Source organism: Trachemys scripta, chromosome 11, assembly GCF_013100865.1.
Source record: "Trachemys scripta elegans isolate TJP31775 chromosome 11, CAS_Tse_1.0, whole genome shotgun sequence".
NCBI classification, from domain to species: Eukaryota; Metazoa; Chordata; order Testudines; family Emydidae; genus Trachemys; species Trachemys scripta.
Genome location: NC_048308.1, coordinates 45,897,403 through 45,912,225, shown reverse-complemented (window position 1 = coordinate 45,912,225; position 14,823 = coordinate 45,897,403). Strand labels below are relative to the sequence as shown.

General features: G+C 42.7%; 1 protein-coding gene across 1 annotated transcript in view; it reads right to left on the bottom strand.

Annotated features, from left to right (window-relative positions):
- Positions 1-8,363, bottom strand: part of ZNF804A (zinc finger protein 804A) — a 226,971-nt gene extending 218,608 nt beyond the window's left edge. Inside the window, exon 1 of the mRNA XM_034786328.1 lies at positions 7,852-8,363. Coding sequence (XP_034642219.1) covers positions 7,852-7,962 — 111 coding nt within the window. The 5' untranslated portion in view covers positions 7,963-8,363. The remainder of the gene's footprint in view (positions 1-7,851) is intronic.
- Between the last annotated feature and the right edge of the window lie 6,460 nt (positions 8,364-14,823).

Below are 14,823 nucleotides of genomic sequence, written 5' to 3'. Positions count from 1 at the left end.
AATCTGATGAGGTTCAGCAAAGACAAGTGCAAAGTCCTGCCTTTAGGATGGAAGAATCCCATGCACTGCTACAGGCTGGGAACCGACTGGCTAAGCAGCAGTTCAGCAGAAAAGGACCTGGGGATTATAGTGGACGCGAAGCTGGATATGAATCAACAGCGTGCCCTTGTTGCCAAGAAGGCTAGCGGCATATTGGGCTACATTAGTAGGAGCATTGCCAGCAGATCGAGAGAAGTGATTATTCCCCTCTATTCAGCACTGGTGAGGCCACATCTGGAGTATTGAATCCAGTTTTGGTCCCCCACTATAGAAAGGATGTGGACAAATTGGAGAGAGTCCAGCCGAGGGCAACAAAAATGATTAGGGGGCTGGGGCACATGACTTATGAGGAGAGGCTGAGGGAACTGGGCTTATTTAGTCTGCAGAAGAGAAGAGTGAGGTGGGATTTGATAGCAGCCTTCAACTACCTGGAGGGGGGGTCAAAAGAGGATGGAGCTCGGCTGTTCCCTGTAGTGGCAAATGACAGAACAAGGAGCAATGGTCTCATGTTGCAGTGGGGGAGTTCTAGGTTGGATATTAGGAAAAAAACTGTTTTACTAGGAGGGTGATGAAGTATTGAATGGGTTACTTAGGGAGGTGGTGGAATCGCCATCTTTAGAGGTTTTTAAGCCCCGGCTTGACAAAGCCCTGGCTGGATGATTTAGTTGGGGTTGGTCCTGCTTTGTGCAGGGATTTGGACTAGATGACCTCCTGAGGTCTCTTCCAACTCTAATCTTCTATGATTCTATGATTAGGACATTAGTCTATTTTAGTAATATAATTGTGATTTAACATTAGGACTTCATTCAAAGATTAAAAAGAGGAAAAAATGGGAATAAAATATTAAGCCCTTGTTTTAAACAAATCATTTGAGTAATGAGTAAATACGTATAGGAAGACAAATTTGCAAAACCATCTGAAAGATTAAAGAATATATTTTAAGGTACATCTGAAATGTTTTCCTTGTATGAATGTGTCATGTTTCTGTGTTTTGTAGAGCATGCTTTTCTCAGGTGGAATGGTCAATGGAGCAAGTTCATTAGGACAAAGATTTTGGTTCTTTCAAAACACAACTAACTGTTTTATAGCAAGAAACTTTAGTGGCCCAAAACAGACATTTTTTTCCTTGATTAATTACATTCACAGGTATGGTTTTCTTCATTTTTAAATTTGTCTCTTCAAACAGCTCCTGTGCTCCACAAACAGCAAAGAGCAACCAATTAATTCTCCTCTTCCACCTCAAAATTAACTACTGTTTAAGTCCTTTGAACAGGTTTATAACATAATAGATAGTAGAATAAATATCAAAAAGAGATTCTACATAGTCCCAAAACAAATGCTTCAGATGGTGGGACGTGTAGAAGGATAAACTCTAACAAAGAGTCCAGAGACTCCCTCCCCAACCTTTTTCAATTAACTTGCTATATTAACAATCTGAGGCAATTTTAGGATTTTAGAGGCTATGATCCAAAGAATGACCACTCTGTCTCTTTAAGTGGTGGGGGAGAGGTAATTCGGCTGGATAGCCAAATGAAGGGAACTGTGCTTTATAATGCTGGGGGGGAGGAAGTGAAAGTTGCTGCAAAAGGGTCAGCGTGGTTGCTGACTCATGCCCTGGGAATGAGGGGCTTAAAAGGGGCAGCCCTGTGCCTTAACCCTCCCTTTGAATGGAGTAGGCTGAGGCGGGCCAGTCAGCGGCCACCAGATATAATTATGGTACACTGACCACAATTGTGGGGAAAATGATTTGGGAATGCTTAAAGGGGTGGAACTAATTCTCAGAGCAAGGAGGGACTTGAGGCTGATCCTTGAAATTTTCCTAGGAGTTAACATTGTTTGCTCAGACATGCTTCCGCGCAGGATCTGCCATCCCCAGGGTGGACAAGGCAAGGAGGTATGTGAACAGGGAGGTGGCCAAAATTCCTTGGGACCCTAGGAGGGGCAGTAATTTCACATCCTGGCATAGTATATGGGGCACCAGAATTGTTTCGGGAGAATGGGGTTCACCCTTCAGACTTAGATGCTGTCATGTTTTTGACTGATTTAAAAGGCAGCATTAGGAGATGTCTGGAACCTGACTGGGTTTGGAGAGAAAGCAACCAAGCTAATGGCTGGTGCCTCCCTGTGGCGGATTTCCAGCGCTGGTACTCTATAGGAAAGGAATACCGTGACTAGATAAATGGCTTGGAAAAGGACTTAAAAAGAGGTGTTCAGTAAAGGAGCAAACAGAGGGCAGCTGGGGACTCCTATGATTGGTAAGGCAGGGAGCCAATCCCCACTATTATAGCCCACCTGAACCCTCCAAAAAGGAGGGAGGGTGGATGGTAAGGTCCCGGCAATGGATGTGCTGGAGGGACTTGGATGGAAAAAGAGGGGGAGCTGGTAAAAACACCCCAGGTAATTATAGAATAAACATGGGGTTACCCGCATTGTACACTTTTATTTGCCAGGTAGTCCCAGACATCTAATAATAAAGTTGCAGCCTGATTAAACCCATGTCAAATGTCTCCTGTCCTTCTTTTGGTATAGCCAGACAATGAGTTTGAGTCCCTCTTCCACCAAACTCCTACCTTCAATATATGTCAATGGCAAGTGGCACAGATTAAGACTAAATAGGGCTAAGATTCACCAAAACTAGATTGCTCCAAATATGTTAATATATTACTCAGGAGTATAAATATACAAAGATGCCTACGCATATATATCACATACACATATATATCACATACACATACCCCTAAACATTACTGTAGGTTTTATGTTAACATATTTGCATTTAAAAATCAACTTATTAGGCCTTTTTTGGTTATGTTCTTCATTTCACTATCCCTTTCTTCACATCTCCCTCCTCACCTTTCCCTGTACATATTCTCTTGGGGCTTCCTTTTCTATTTCATTTTTTATAATAGTTTCTGGTTTGATGAAATCCATTCTTCTTTCACTCCGACTTGTCTTAGTTCCTTCTTACCACCCCCTTTCTCCATGTTCTGACTTTCCCTGCAACCCTTCTCAGTGTTTACTCCATCACTCCCTCTTTTCTGCTGCCTTTCTTTCTTTCTTTCTCCCTCCCCCTTTTTCTGTGCTCCTTCTCTCTTTCTCTTCCACTTCCACATCATCCTCTCCTAAAATCCCAACCTGAGTGTCACAGTTCATGGCAATTGCACCTGCATCTCACAGCTCCTCAACCATCACCCTCTTAGGCAGAGACTCTCTTTCTAATAACCAAGGTTTTTCCAGGCTGTACAGCTCCTTGCCTACACTGTGAGTTCCCCAGAAAGTCAGACAGCTAAACAGGCCTGTCAGAGGCTATAAACAGCATAATTGCCTACAATTAGAAGTTACCATGCAGCTCTATCTAAGCAAGCACATTTATTCTTAAGGTGAAAGCTTTAGAGAGAAAACATATTAAAAAATAAAAGAACACATGCTAATAAGCTTACCAGAGATCACCCTAACTCCAACAAAGACGCTGGCAGATGATCAATACTTCAAGTCTCACCAAGGGGTTTTCTGTGATTACAAGTTTATAATAGCTGTTCGCTCAGAACAAGCTCACCCATGAGTCTGAGAGTCCTTCCTTTATACAGTTTGGTCTTTGATATTGAGACTCTGGGAACAAGTAACCAGCAGACAAAAGTCCCCTCCTCAGGACAAAGCTTCTTAAGTCTGAGTTCTTGCATAACCAGAGTGGGTAATCTAGTATACCCTTCCCCCGTAGAGATTTCCTGGGATTTCCATCTATGTTTATTTGTCCCATAAGTTCATTTTTATCTGGCACAATTATTTCAAATAGTCCTTTGAAGATCATAACACTTCTCAGGGTTTACGCTGGTCACGTCTTCCCTTATAGAAGTTGCATACAATTCCACAATAACGCATAAACTTTGCATTTTTAATACAATCGACTCCTTAGCTACTTAAATTTAATTCAGTCCGATTTTTCAATGATGTTGGGGAAATTGCCATATCTGTCAAAATGAGTTACTGATATCCTGGGGGCTGGGGAAAGGTTATACCCCAGAGGCGTGACAGTGGAAGCAACTGATTTTCTTCTCTTCCACATCTGTGGGCACAGAAGGAACTTTTTCTTCCTCCATCTCACTGAGGAAAGTGGGGACTATACTTTCCCCACCAAAAGTCTCAAAGGGGTTTGTCTCTGCCTCTTCTCCACATCATAGGAGACTTGGGAGGGTGAGGTTTTCCTCCCCTGCTATCTGAGGGGAGAGGAACTCTTAGCCTCATATCTCCTCCCCATCTAACCCTCACAGGAAGGGCCCCTCTGCTTTTCCTCCCTATCCAAGAAGCAGAGAGAAGCTCTGAGACTCTGTCTTGCCTTTCTGTCCCACCGGAAGAGCAGAGGAAGCCTTGGGGAGATTTTCTGCCTGTACTCCACACAAAGTGGAAGTCCACAGGATAGTCTCTCTGCCTCTCCCTTTCACCCAAGGAAGCGGGGGTGGGGGGGGACTCTCACTAGTGATCTCAGCTCTCTGGGCAGCCTTCTCACTCTGCCATGCAGTCCAGCAGAGTACAGAAGGAAACAGATGAATCTGCAAGGGGTAAGATAGAGCAGCAGTCAGGCAGGAAGAAATTCTGCTCAGCAGTAACCCCTATTGGCCAATGGAACAAATTACTCCAAAATAAAAACAGCTTCCAGCAGCAGTTCTGAGGCCCTTCCACTCTGTCCATCAGGTGGGTTAAAATAAGTAAGTTATTTCTATCCCACTCAATCAGATTGTTTATTTCAATGTCACAAAACTGGATAAAAAGCCATTTCCACTTCCTCTGTTCTGTGTGTGCCTCCCTTTCCTGCTTTTTGGGAGATGTCTTCGATAACTTTAGCAAATATAGTCTCCTGTTTCCTTGAAGCATATTATAATTAATCCCTTCAGGGCATAGGCAAAGTAAGGCTTAATATATGCCAACTTTTTCACAGAAATGATTCAACACTATATAAACAGTTGCGTTAGTGTTCTCCCCAACTCACAAGGAAACCGTCACTTTGACAATCTGCTTTTGGTAGGGTTGCCAATTTTGGTTGGATGTATTCCTAGAGGTTTCATCACATGACATAATCTTTAATTAAAGATTAATCTTTAATTCCTGGAAACTCCAGGACAATCCTGGAGGGTTGGCAACCTCAGCTTTTGGGTTCGAGGTATAAATGACAATGAACTGAATGACTTAGAGCAAAATAGAAAGGCGTATGCTTCAGCTCTGCTTACATGGGCTGTATCCTTTACATGTTAAAAACGGATTGTGCCCATCCCATCACATATAAGGAGGCTAGGCAGGAATGGGAGGGCTGGACATCAGACTACAATAGAAGACAGTGTATTCTTATGAAAACTCCCAAGGCCATAATATAGAATTTGCCTTAAAACAAACATTTACATTAAACATGTTAATGAAGTCCATTTATATTCAAAGTGATTGATTCTCTGTGAAATTATTTAATGTTTGATTTGCAAACAGAATCTGAGTAAAATGTACATTATTGTTCAGAGCATGAGGTAGAGTTATTGCAGCTTTTCCTTATTATTTATAGTACTTTAATTCCTTCATAATATAAATGAACTTTAAAAATCCTTCTTATATACACAAACCAGATTAGATCACAGCTAAATATTATTTTAATTTGAAATTACTCAGAGAAAATATTACTCCGGGTATCTATACTTTATGTCATTTGTTTCATATGTTCAGGAATGTATTATGAAGAATACAGAATCTGAAATCAAGAATTTAATTTTCCATTTTAAAAAAACTAGGAACATTTTTACTGGATAATTATTTTACAGTTATATTCCAAGTTGAGTATGATAAAAGGGATAGTTTAGGTTTAAAGTTTTACATTAAATTATTTAAAAGCAATTCATTCAATAAATAGCATATTTGTTACTTAATTCTCTTGTATGTGAGTATCTTGCCAAATATCAGTGTAACTTTACATTTACTTTCAGAATGAAAATAACTAAACCCTATGCAATTCACTTCATCTGAAATTACTAAATTAAACACATCTGCTTTCTTTCCAACATTATTTTAGTTACTAATTACTTGAATTTAAGATAAACAGAATTGTTGATTTTATAAGCTATTTATTACATAAGCATTAAAAAGGAGGTTGTCAGATATTCAAGAGAAGAGACTATAGTACAACTGAGGTTGTATAAATTATAGGTATTACTCCATAAACACACAGTTCAAAAGTTGTAGCAGACTTTTCATCAATTAATCTTGCCTGACACATCTTTCCTCCGTTCAATAGTCAGTTTAATATAGTGAATATATATGTACCAAATTTTCAATTTGTCAAACATTTCTATACTGGATTTTTGATTTTGCAGCCATAGCCACTAAATATGTGTATTGCCTGCAATCACAAGAATTCTACCATTATCCGTTTAATTTCAAGGAATACGATACTTCCCTAATAAGAAGACTGTAAAGTATATACTACTGAAATAACTGTTGCATTAATTTTCCAACATCAGAAGCCCTTCAGTTTGGGACAAACCAAAGACAGTTTCAGATACTCTTGTAGTAGTTACTATTTTTATGACTTGGCTCAAAAGCTTGTCTTAATCTCTTTATTTGGGAGAAGCTGCAAGCTTGCCAACTTTAGCAAATGTTAATACAGGTCATGCGTTCCAGGGAAGTATACAGTGAACAAGTGCTGTTCCATTTTAACAAAAGGAAATTTAGAATAAGGTGGTGGAGAAGAGTGATAAACAATATTGTTTAAGTCCTACTTCCAGTTCTGTGGTATCCTGCAGACATCTGCTTATACTTTGGTTCATTTTCCTTGAGCTGTTACATGAAGTAACTCACTCAACTGTAGTGTTCCTGCATTACCCATATTTTCATGGGCATTGTGGCACTTGTAAGCACGGACTTCATCCTTCCAATCTCCCCACACTATAAGTCTTCATATCCACTAAGTCCAGGAACCAAAACACATTGAGCACAAACAAGTCAATGAAACTACTGGAACCTGAAGAGATGCCGAACCAATACATGAAGTACTGCACATTTTATATAAATATAATCTTAATACACAGACTATGAACCAAGACTTTCCAGTGTATCTAACCAAGACTCCTAAGCAGATCCTGTTAAAACCCTTTAAGCCTGTCTGTATTACCAATGAGACTGATTCTGAAGTCATTCCTGAACAACTGACTTTCCCTGCTCAGGAAGTTCAGGCCTCAAACAAGTGTTTCTTTCTGTCTCTTCCCTTACTTTCTAAAAACCAAAGACTTTCTAATTGGCATAGACATCTAGATGAAATCACCTGTCATACTCACTCGATTCCAGACTGGAGACCCACACCATTTTACTGAGCTGTGTGTGTTGGAAGCACCACCAGGTAAGTTTCCAGCTTGTTAAAGACTCTGCAATCCTAGGTTAAAGGACTGAAAGTGACACCTCACCCACCCATGCAGCCTGCATGCCCTTTCCAGGTTGGGTTTCTGGGATCCCTATTCACAGACCCCCAAATCGGAGAAAGCTAAAAGGACATGCAGGGAACTCTTTGGGGTGGCTAAAGTCCTGCCCACGGGGAGTCCGAGTGAATATGTAAAATGAGTGGGAACTCCTATCCCAAGAAGTGCTCTAGAAACAGTCATTCAACCACCCGTGCCACTGGAGATGGGACCAGGTCCCCATTACACCACAAGCGCCAGCGACACACTACCTAGAACTGTCCAGCACTACCGCGTGCTGCATCAATGGCAGTGCACCCCCAGTAACCCGCACATCGAGCCGCTGCTGGGAAGGCGTGGGGGGGGAGGGTAGAAAAGGAGACATTACCAGAGTTTTGTTCCCGTTCTTGCTGAGGGGCCCTCGGAAAACTCCCTTGATGTTGCGAAAGTGCCCATTGCTGAGGTGCGTGGAGCTGATGACAATGTAGTAACACTCCATGGGGCAGCCGCCGCCTCCACCGCAGCCGTGTCCATGCACCCGAGTGCCGGCAGCTCAGGCAGACCCAGGCGGGCGGAGTGACGGTGCTGTGCTGAGGGGATCGGAGGAAGCAGAGCCCCACCGGCATGTACACCACCTCCGGCTAATCTCGGCAATTAACCCAGCCGCCCAACTCCTCCGCCTGGCAGAGCTCGGTCCCCTCCCCTCGCGGGCTGCGGGGGCGGGGAGACACACAGGAATTGCAGGAGCCCGGGGGCACGGTCCAGAGTCTCCCGCGGTCTCAGGGCAGCGCTGGCTGGAGGAGGAGGAGGAGGAGGAGGAGGCGGCGCAGCGGCAGCAGCATCTCCGTGGCTTTGCTGAAGGAGTCTGAGCTGCTGCCTCTCACAGGCATAGTGTTGTTATACCGCGCAGCGTTGCCGGTCCATTGCACTGAGCCAATGGCAGGGAGCCACTAGGCTGATCCCGGGAGCTGTCAGAGGAGTACAGCTGTCACACGCCGCTTCCCGCCACCCCCAGCTCCCCCTCCTCCCCCCCAGCCCCAGGAGCGGGCTATTGTCTCGGCCCCACTTCTCCAGCCGCAGCGGGAGGCGGGCAGGGGACCCAGGCGGCCGCAGCGCAGGTAAAGGAGAAGGAGCGAAGGAAACCAGGCGGTGGGAACGGGAAAGTGGAAACAGAAGAGGCGGCCCCTGGCCCTGGCTGGCTGGGAACCCTTCGCATCAATTGCAGCAAATCCCTAGCCCAACAGCAGCCCTGCCTGAGACAGCGGCTTCCCTCCCGAGAGTGTTCCCGGCCCGCTGCTCCCCGCCGGGCAGGGCTCTGATCAGGGGGGCGCTTTCTAGTCTAGTCTCTGGTTAGTCCGGGATTTGAGGACAGGGCAGCCAGCCAGAGCAGGGATCAGGCCCCCCCCTCACACCCCCTCCCCGGCACGCTAGGGGGGGAGGGGGTCTGGCACTGGGCTCTGCTGCCTCTGTCGAGCCCCGCCACTGGCAGCTGCAGGTGACAAGGGAGCTCTCCGCCGCCGCTGCCCCGTCCTCTTCCCTGGGCTGCTCCCCCCTGCACCGTGCAGCTCTAGCACCGTGGCTGAGGGGCAGGGCTCCCCCAACCCAGCGAGCCCCGAAGAAGGGCTGGCCTTGGCTCAGGCCGCGACCGCTAGTCCTGGGCAGGCGATCAGGGCTAAACGCCCGGCACTTGCTCGGCTCGGGGCGGGGGCGTTCCGCGTGCGTGCTGCTCTTCTCCCCTCTGGCTCCTCTGAGCATGGCTCCTTGGGAGTGTATACGGGACTCATTAGCAGGCATTTACAGGGATCAATAGCAGCCAGCGGGCAGCCTGGGGACCAGTCCTTCAGTGGATGTGCGGAGAGCTTTATCTCCCTCTCAGGGCAGCCTTAATTGGTTAATAAGGATTTCAGAGCGATGTCTGTGCCTGGGCATAGGGCAAATGTCACTCTGGATTCTCCTGCCCCTCTCCCCCCGTGGGGTAGAATTGGGAAAATCCCTGTACACTTCAAGTCACTCACTGCATCACTGAAGTTGGACAAAACGAAACCTAGGTCCATGCTCCTACTACTCCCATGCCAATCACTTCCTAAATAGACAATAGGTACCAGACATCTCGCTCCACAAAACTGAGACTATTCTACGTACTAGCAAAGTGTTACCTTTTATCCGGTTACAAACGGATCCAGGCTTCCTAAACCGATCAGACGCCCCCGTGTTAAGGGGAAACTGAATAAGGGCAGGGTCGTAAAAACACGTTGGGTGAGGAAAAGAATCTTGCTCTCTTGAAAAGAACACTCGTTACAGCGCATGTAATGGGGAAACTTGACATAGATCGGAGTTCAGCTTTTTTTGGAGGGGGTATTGCTTGTTTACTACACTAATAACAGACAGGAGTATTTCAATATACTCAGCTGATATATTTTCTAGTTATCCGCTTGGGGGAGTCTGGGAATCTTTAAAATAAAGACTATGTTTACAAAACTTCCACATCACAGACTGTTTAGTTAGGGTTGGACATGGGTGATGCAGTTTTTTTTTGTTGTTGTTTTTTTTTAAACTAGTAAAACCACATCACTTTGTTGATTACAGTTTCCTTGAAAACTTAAATTAAATTGCAACACTCTTCTAGCACTTCACAGTGTTGTTTTTATTTTCCTAACTGCAGATATTATATCCCACTGAGCTGTGAACGTCTAATTACGTGGTTTTCTCTGACTTCGAGGCACTGTGGTCTCGTTGCTAAGGAATGAGGATGGAAATGAAGACACCTATGTTCTATTCTTAGTTTGTGGCAGACCTGTATCATCACCATCAAGTCACTTTCCTCAACTTTAAAATGTGTATGATACTTACCCTCCCCTTATAAAGTAGTTGGAAAAAATCTATGGAAGAAAAACACTAAATAAGAGACTATATAAATAATATATAGTCTCTTATTTAGTGTTTTTCTTCCATAGATTATTATTTAACTCCCCCAAATCTAGCCAATATTTAAAACCTACCAACAATTAATACATGGTAAGAACTAATGCTTCTTTCCTTTTTATACCAATAAAACAGATCTTGCATGCAAACAACTCAACACTGTCACAAAACAAAACCTTGTTTTTCCTGTGGATTCAGCCACCTGCAGCTTTATTACACATAACGTTAAGATGTTCCTAGGGCCCCCCTAACCCCTCCAGTCCACTTTACATTCATTGTTTAGTGCCAGGAGTCAGGTTTTGTGGCATAAGATTGATTCCATTGCTGAAAATGGGAACTGTAGCAAAAAGATTTAACTCAGAACTATGATGTAACATCACAAAATGCCTCCCAGCCAGCATTTGCTCCTGGCAGCAAAATATGATGATACTATCAGTTTGTGTTGGAAAATAAGGAAGCTGCTTCTAGGAAATTCTGATGGGTGTCACTTTCCTGTCAGAATTTCCTATCTTTACCATTTATATCCTTGATACAGGAGGCAACAATTTATGATAGGAACCTTCCTCCTATTAGAATTTGCTATCTTCTCTAGTTCTCATCTTGCAGTAGGTAGTAAATTTTGGCAGGTGTCAGTCATACATCAGAATTTGCTAGCTGTTGCTCCAATGAATCAAATGATGAAAGTAGGACATTGTGACAGGTGAGACACTTGTCAGAATTTGCTACTAACTGTTACAGGAATATGCCAGGAAATATAGAGTAAAATCTATCGATGGGCGTGTGCGCACACACACACACACACACCCCTGAAGTAAGTAGTGAGAATACTACAAAATAATATGGGTTTGGAGCCACCTCACCATCATCAATAGTTGGTAGATTTAGTATCACAGCACACTAGACCAAACCTAGTCTTTGGTAGGACTACTGATATGAATAAGATGTGCAGGATTGGTCCCTTAAAGTAGATTGTTTGCATTATTTCCTTGTTATGAGGACAGAATGCCAGTTGTGAAGTTTAGACTGCAAGTTTTTTAAGGCAGGGACGATGTCTCCTTATTGGTTTATACAGATCATAGCACAATAGGGCTCTGACCATGACTGAGGCCTATGGGAACTACTACAAAATAAATAATAAATAAGTATTAATAAATTATAGGAAGTGGCAGGAGGCAGGAAAAGAACATCACAGGAGAAGAGATGATGTTAGAAGATAGTGTGTGAATCCTTATAGGGGGTATTTCCCATATAGAAGTGGTATGGGAATTCTATATCAGGTCCAGGCATCTGAAAGATGTGTAGTTTTGTTTTAGTTACTTTTACCGAGTGCACTGACTCTGATATAAAATATGGATTTGCTAATATCAACTGTCCATTGAAAACTATTGAAAGCAATAGTTTACAACAGTAAAATGTGTCAGTTGTATGGCAATAAAAGCAACACTTAAAATAATTGTGTTACCACTATGACTCTACCTTCACAAATTTTCATGATCTTCATAGCTTTTCTCCTTGGCTGCCATGCTGGCAATGATGTTCCATGGAATCTGCTGAATTCTTCATGCTTTGCCCTTAGTGTCAACTAATATGTTATTGATGGGAGAAATTATGATCCTGGGCCTTTGTCACACTACTGCTAAGTACTTGACCCAAGCACATTAATAGTAGCTGTCAGCAATTGCTTTTTCTGTTTCTTTCCCATAATCATCAGACTATGCTTGGGAACAAAGAACTGAAACCAGCTGACTATGAACATGGACAGTACACAGGGCAAATTTCAATTACTCTAACAGATAAATCAATACAGTTGGATTGGGACTAGTTTAGGGGGATGACAAAATATTAAGTAGGTAAAACAAGTCCAGGAAGAAAATAAATGTCTGGCTTTCTGTGATTTCATTGCTCCTAGCAATTGTTAATACATTTAGAATGCACATATTGTAGTAATATTTATGTGACCACAATGTTGATGGTGGGATCAAATAATGATGAAGTACTGTCTATTTCCTTTTTTTTTTTTCTTTTAAAAAGCAGTAAAACGATTAAGAACTGGCCATTTAGATTGGCGGTGAGAAAAGATTTAATGATTTATAAAAATCCATCTATAATAAAACCTGTAGGCACATGTACAAAGCATTAAGTAACTAAATATTTTGACCAATGTCATTCAGATGAACTCTCCCATAGTCATATGTGACCAACCAGATACTCCACTGGAGGTAAAAATCCAAGGATAAAGTAATATTCAAAAGCCACTTGACCTGCGATTCAAAGTGCATACTATGTACAGATACAATATCATATAATACTTTGCACTCATATAGTGCCTTTTATGAGTAGATGTTAGAATATCTTGGAAACATCAATTAATTGGACCACACAATAGCTCTATGGAAGGAAGGAATTACAGGTCTGTCTCATCTTATGCGGGGGTTCCGTTCCACGGTTAGCGCGTAAAGCGAAAACCACATATAGCCAAAATTCCATTGAGTTCAATGGCGGGCGAAATTGCCCGCACTACAGGTATAGTATTAAAATTGTTATTTTTCTCTTTTTTTTGTTTTTGTTTTTGCCGACCGTGTAATGTTGAAATCCACATGTTAAATGTGCGTAAGATGTAACAGACCTGTACAAGATTACCAAAGAACTGATGGGTATACTAACACTGAAAAGTCAAGTGTTATGCCTACAGAGCAAGTCAATGGCAGAGCTGGGAACAAAATTATTCTGACTCCAAGCCTCTGCTCTCACCATTAGATAATACCTCCCTGCAGTGCATGCAAAAGTGAATTAAAGTTTCCAGGTGTGAAATGTTTTTTTTGTTGGTTTTTTTTTTTTTGGGGGGGGGGGGGGGGAATTGAAAATAGACATAATGTACAAAATGGACAGTCTAGGGAGGGAACCCCTGATATAAAATATACACAATCACAACATTAATATTATATTTCTCTGGGTCCCAAATAAATCGTCTTGAGGTTTTGTGCAAACTCTTAGTAGTTATCCTAGTATAATGACTGGATAAAGGATTAGATCTAATTATATCTTGAATTGTGGAGCATGTAAGTAACATAGGAATCACTGAGACAAAACTGATTTCCCTTAAGCCAATTTCAACTTGTTCATTTAATGGTTCTACACTATCTTAACATTTTAAGCCAAACTCTGCTTTCGTTCTCTTCAGCAGTTTCTGGAGAAGTTTGTTTTGCAGCCACACTGACACACCTTAGGGTTATCTAATTATCCATCATATGGTTACAACATTCTTTTATTATTCCTTTCATAGAGATTCTATCTTTCAGTAGTACTTTCTACCAATTCATATCAACAACAACTCCTATATAATTGCTTTTTAAAAAGTCCCATAAATTTAAGAAGATAATGAATAGACAGAGAGGAGAACAACAAAAATGAAAAGAACTAGGAAGGCTATGCAATCACCTTCCTTGGAATAAGACAAAGAAAAATATTTGCAGGGACTGAGCAGAACAAAAATTGTTTTGGACTTCTAAAAACAATGTTAAGAGTGGGCCAACCAACTTCTGCCTGGGGTTACGAAGAAAATTCCCCTATGGACAAGTTATTTCATCAGGGCCGGCTCCAGGCACCAGCTTATCAAGCAGGTGCTTGGGGCGGCCGCTCCGGAGAGGGGCAGCACGTCCAGGTATTCGGCAGCAATTCAGCGGACGGTCCCTCACTCCTCCTGGGAGAGAATGACCTCCTGCCGAATTGTCGCCGCAGATCGCGATCACAGCTTTTTTTTTCGTTTTTTGTTTTGGCTGCTTGGGGCGGCCAAAACCCTGGAGCTGGCCCTGTATTCCATAATTGCCCACTTCAGGGAAGCTTGTACCTTCCTCTGAAGTATCTGACACTGACCACTGTTGGATGCAGGGTACCTGATTAGACAGACCACTGTTTGATCAGGTATGGTAAATCTTATGTTCCTATAACATATCCATTTTCAGTAGAGTGTAATGTTTTCAGACTTCTGGCAGGCATACCAATGTTCCTTGTGTACCAGAGTAAGTTCCAGAAAGTATTGTAAACTTTTCATCATGGTTGTAAATAACTGGCCTACTCCTTACACCCAAATCCGTGAACAATGTATATTGTGATCTGTAACAAAGAAGAATATCTGGAAGGCTATAACAGTTCTTGCTGGTGATGAAGGTAAGGTTGCCACCTTGACTTGGACAAAATGTTATTCAATTCAACAGTCGCCCCTCTTGTCAAACTCTGCTCCTCCCCAAGCTGAACTATTCATTGTATTAATTGACTCAGTAGTCAGACTCTCCTGAATGGCTACTTCTTCATGTTCTCTTGCCCAACTTATCTTTTTCCCCTCCCCCACATATCTGTCTTCCCACCCCGGTTTCATTCATCTTCCTAAGCATCTGCCATCTCCTCAATTATTGACCATACACTTTTTAGCACTTTCCCT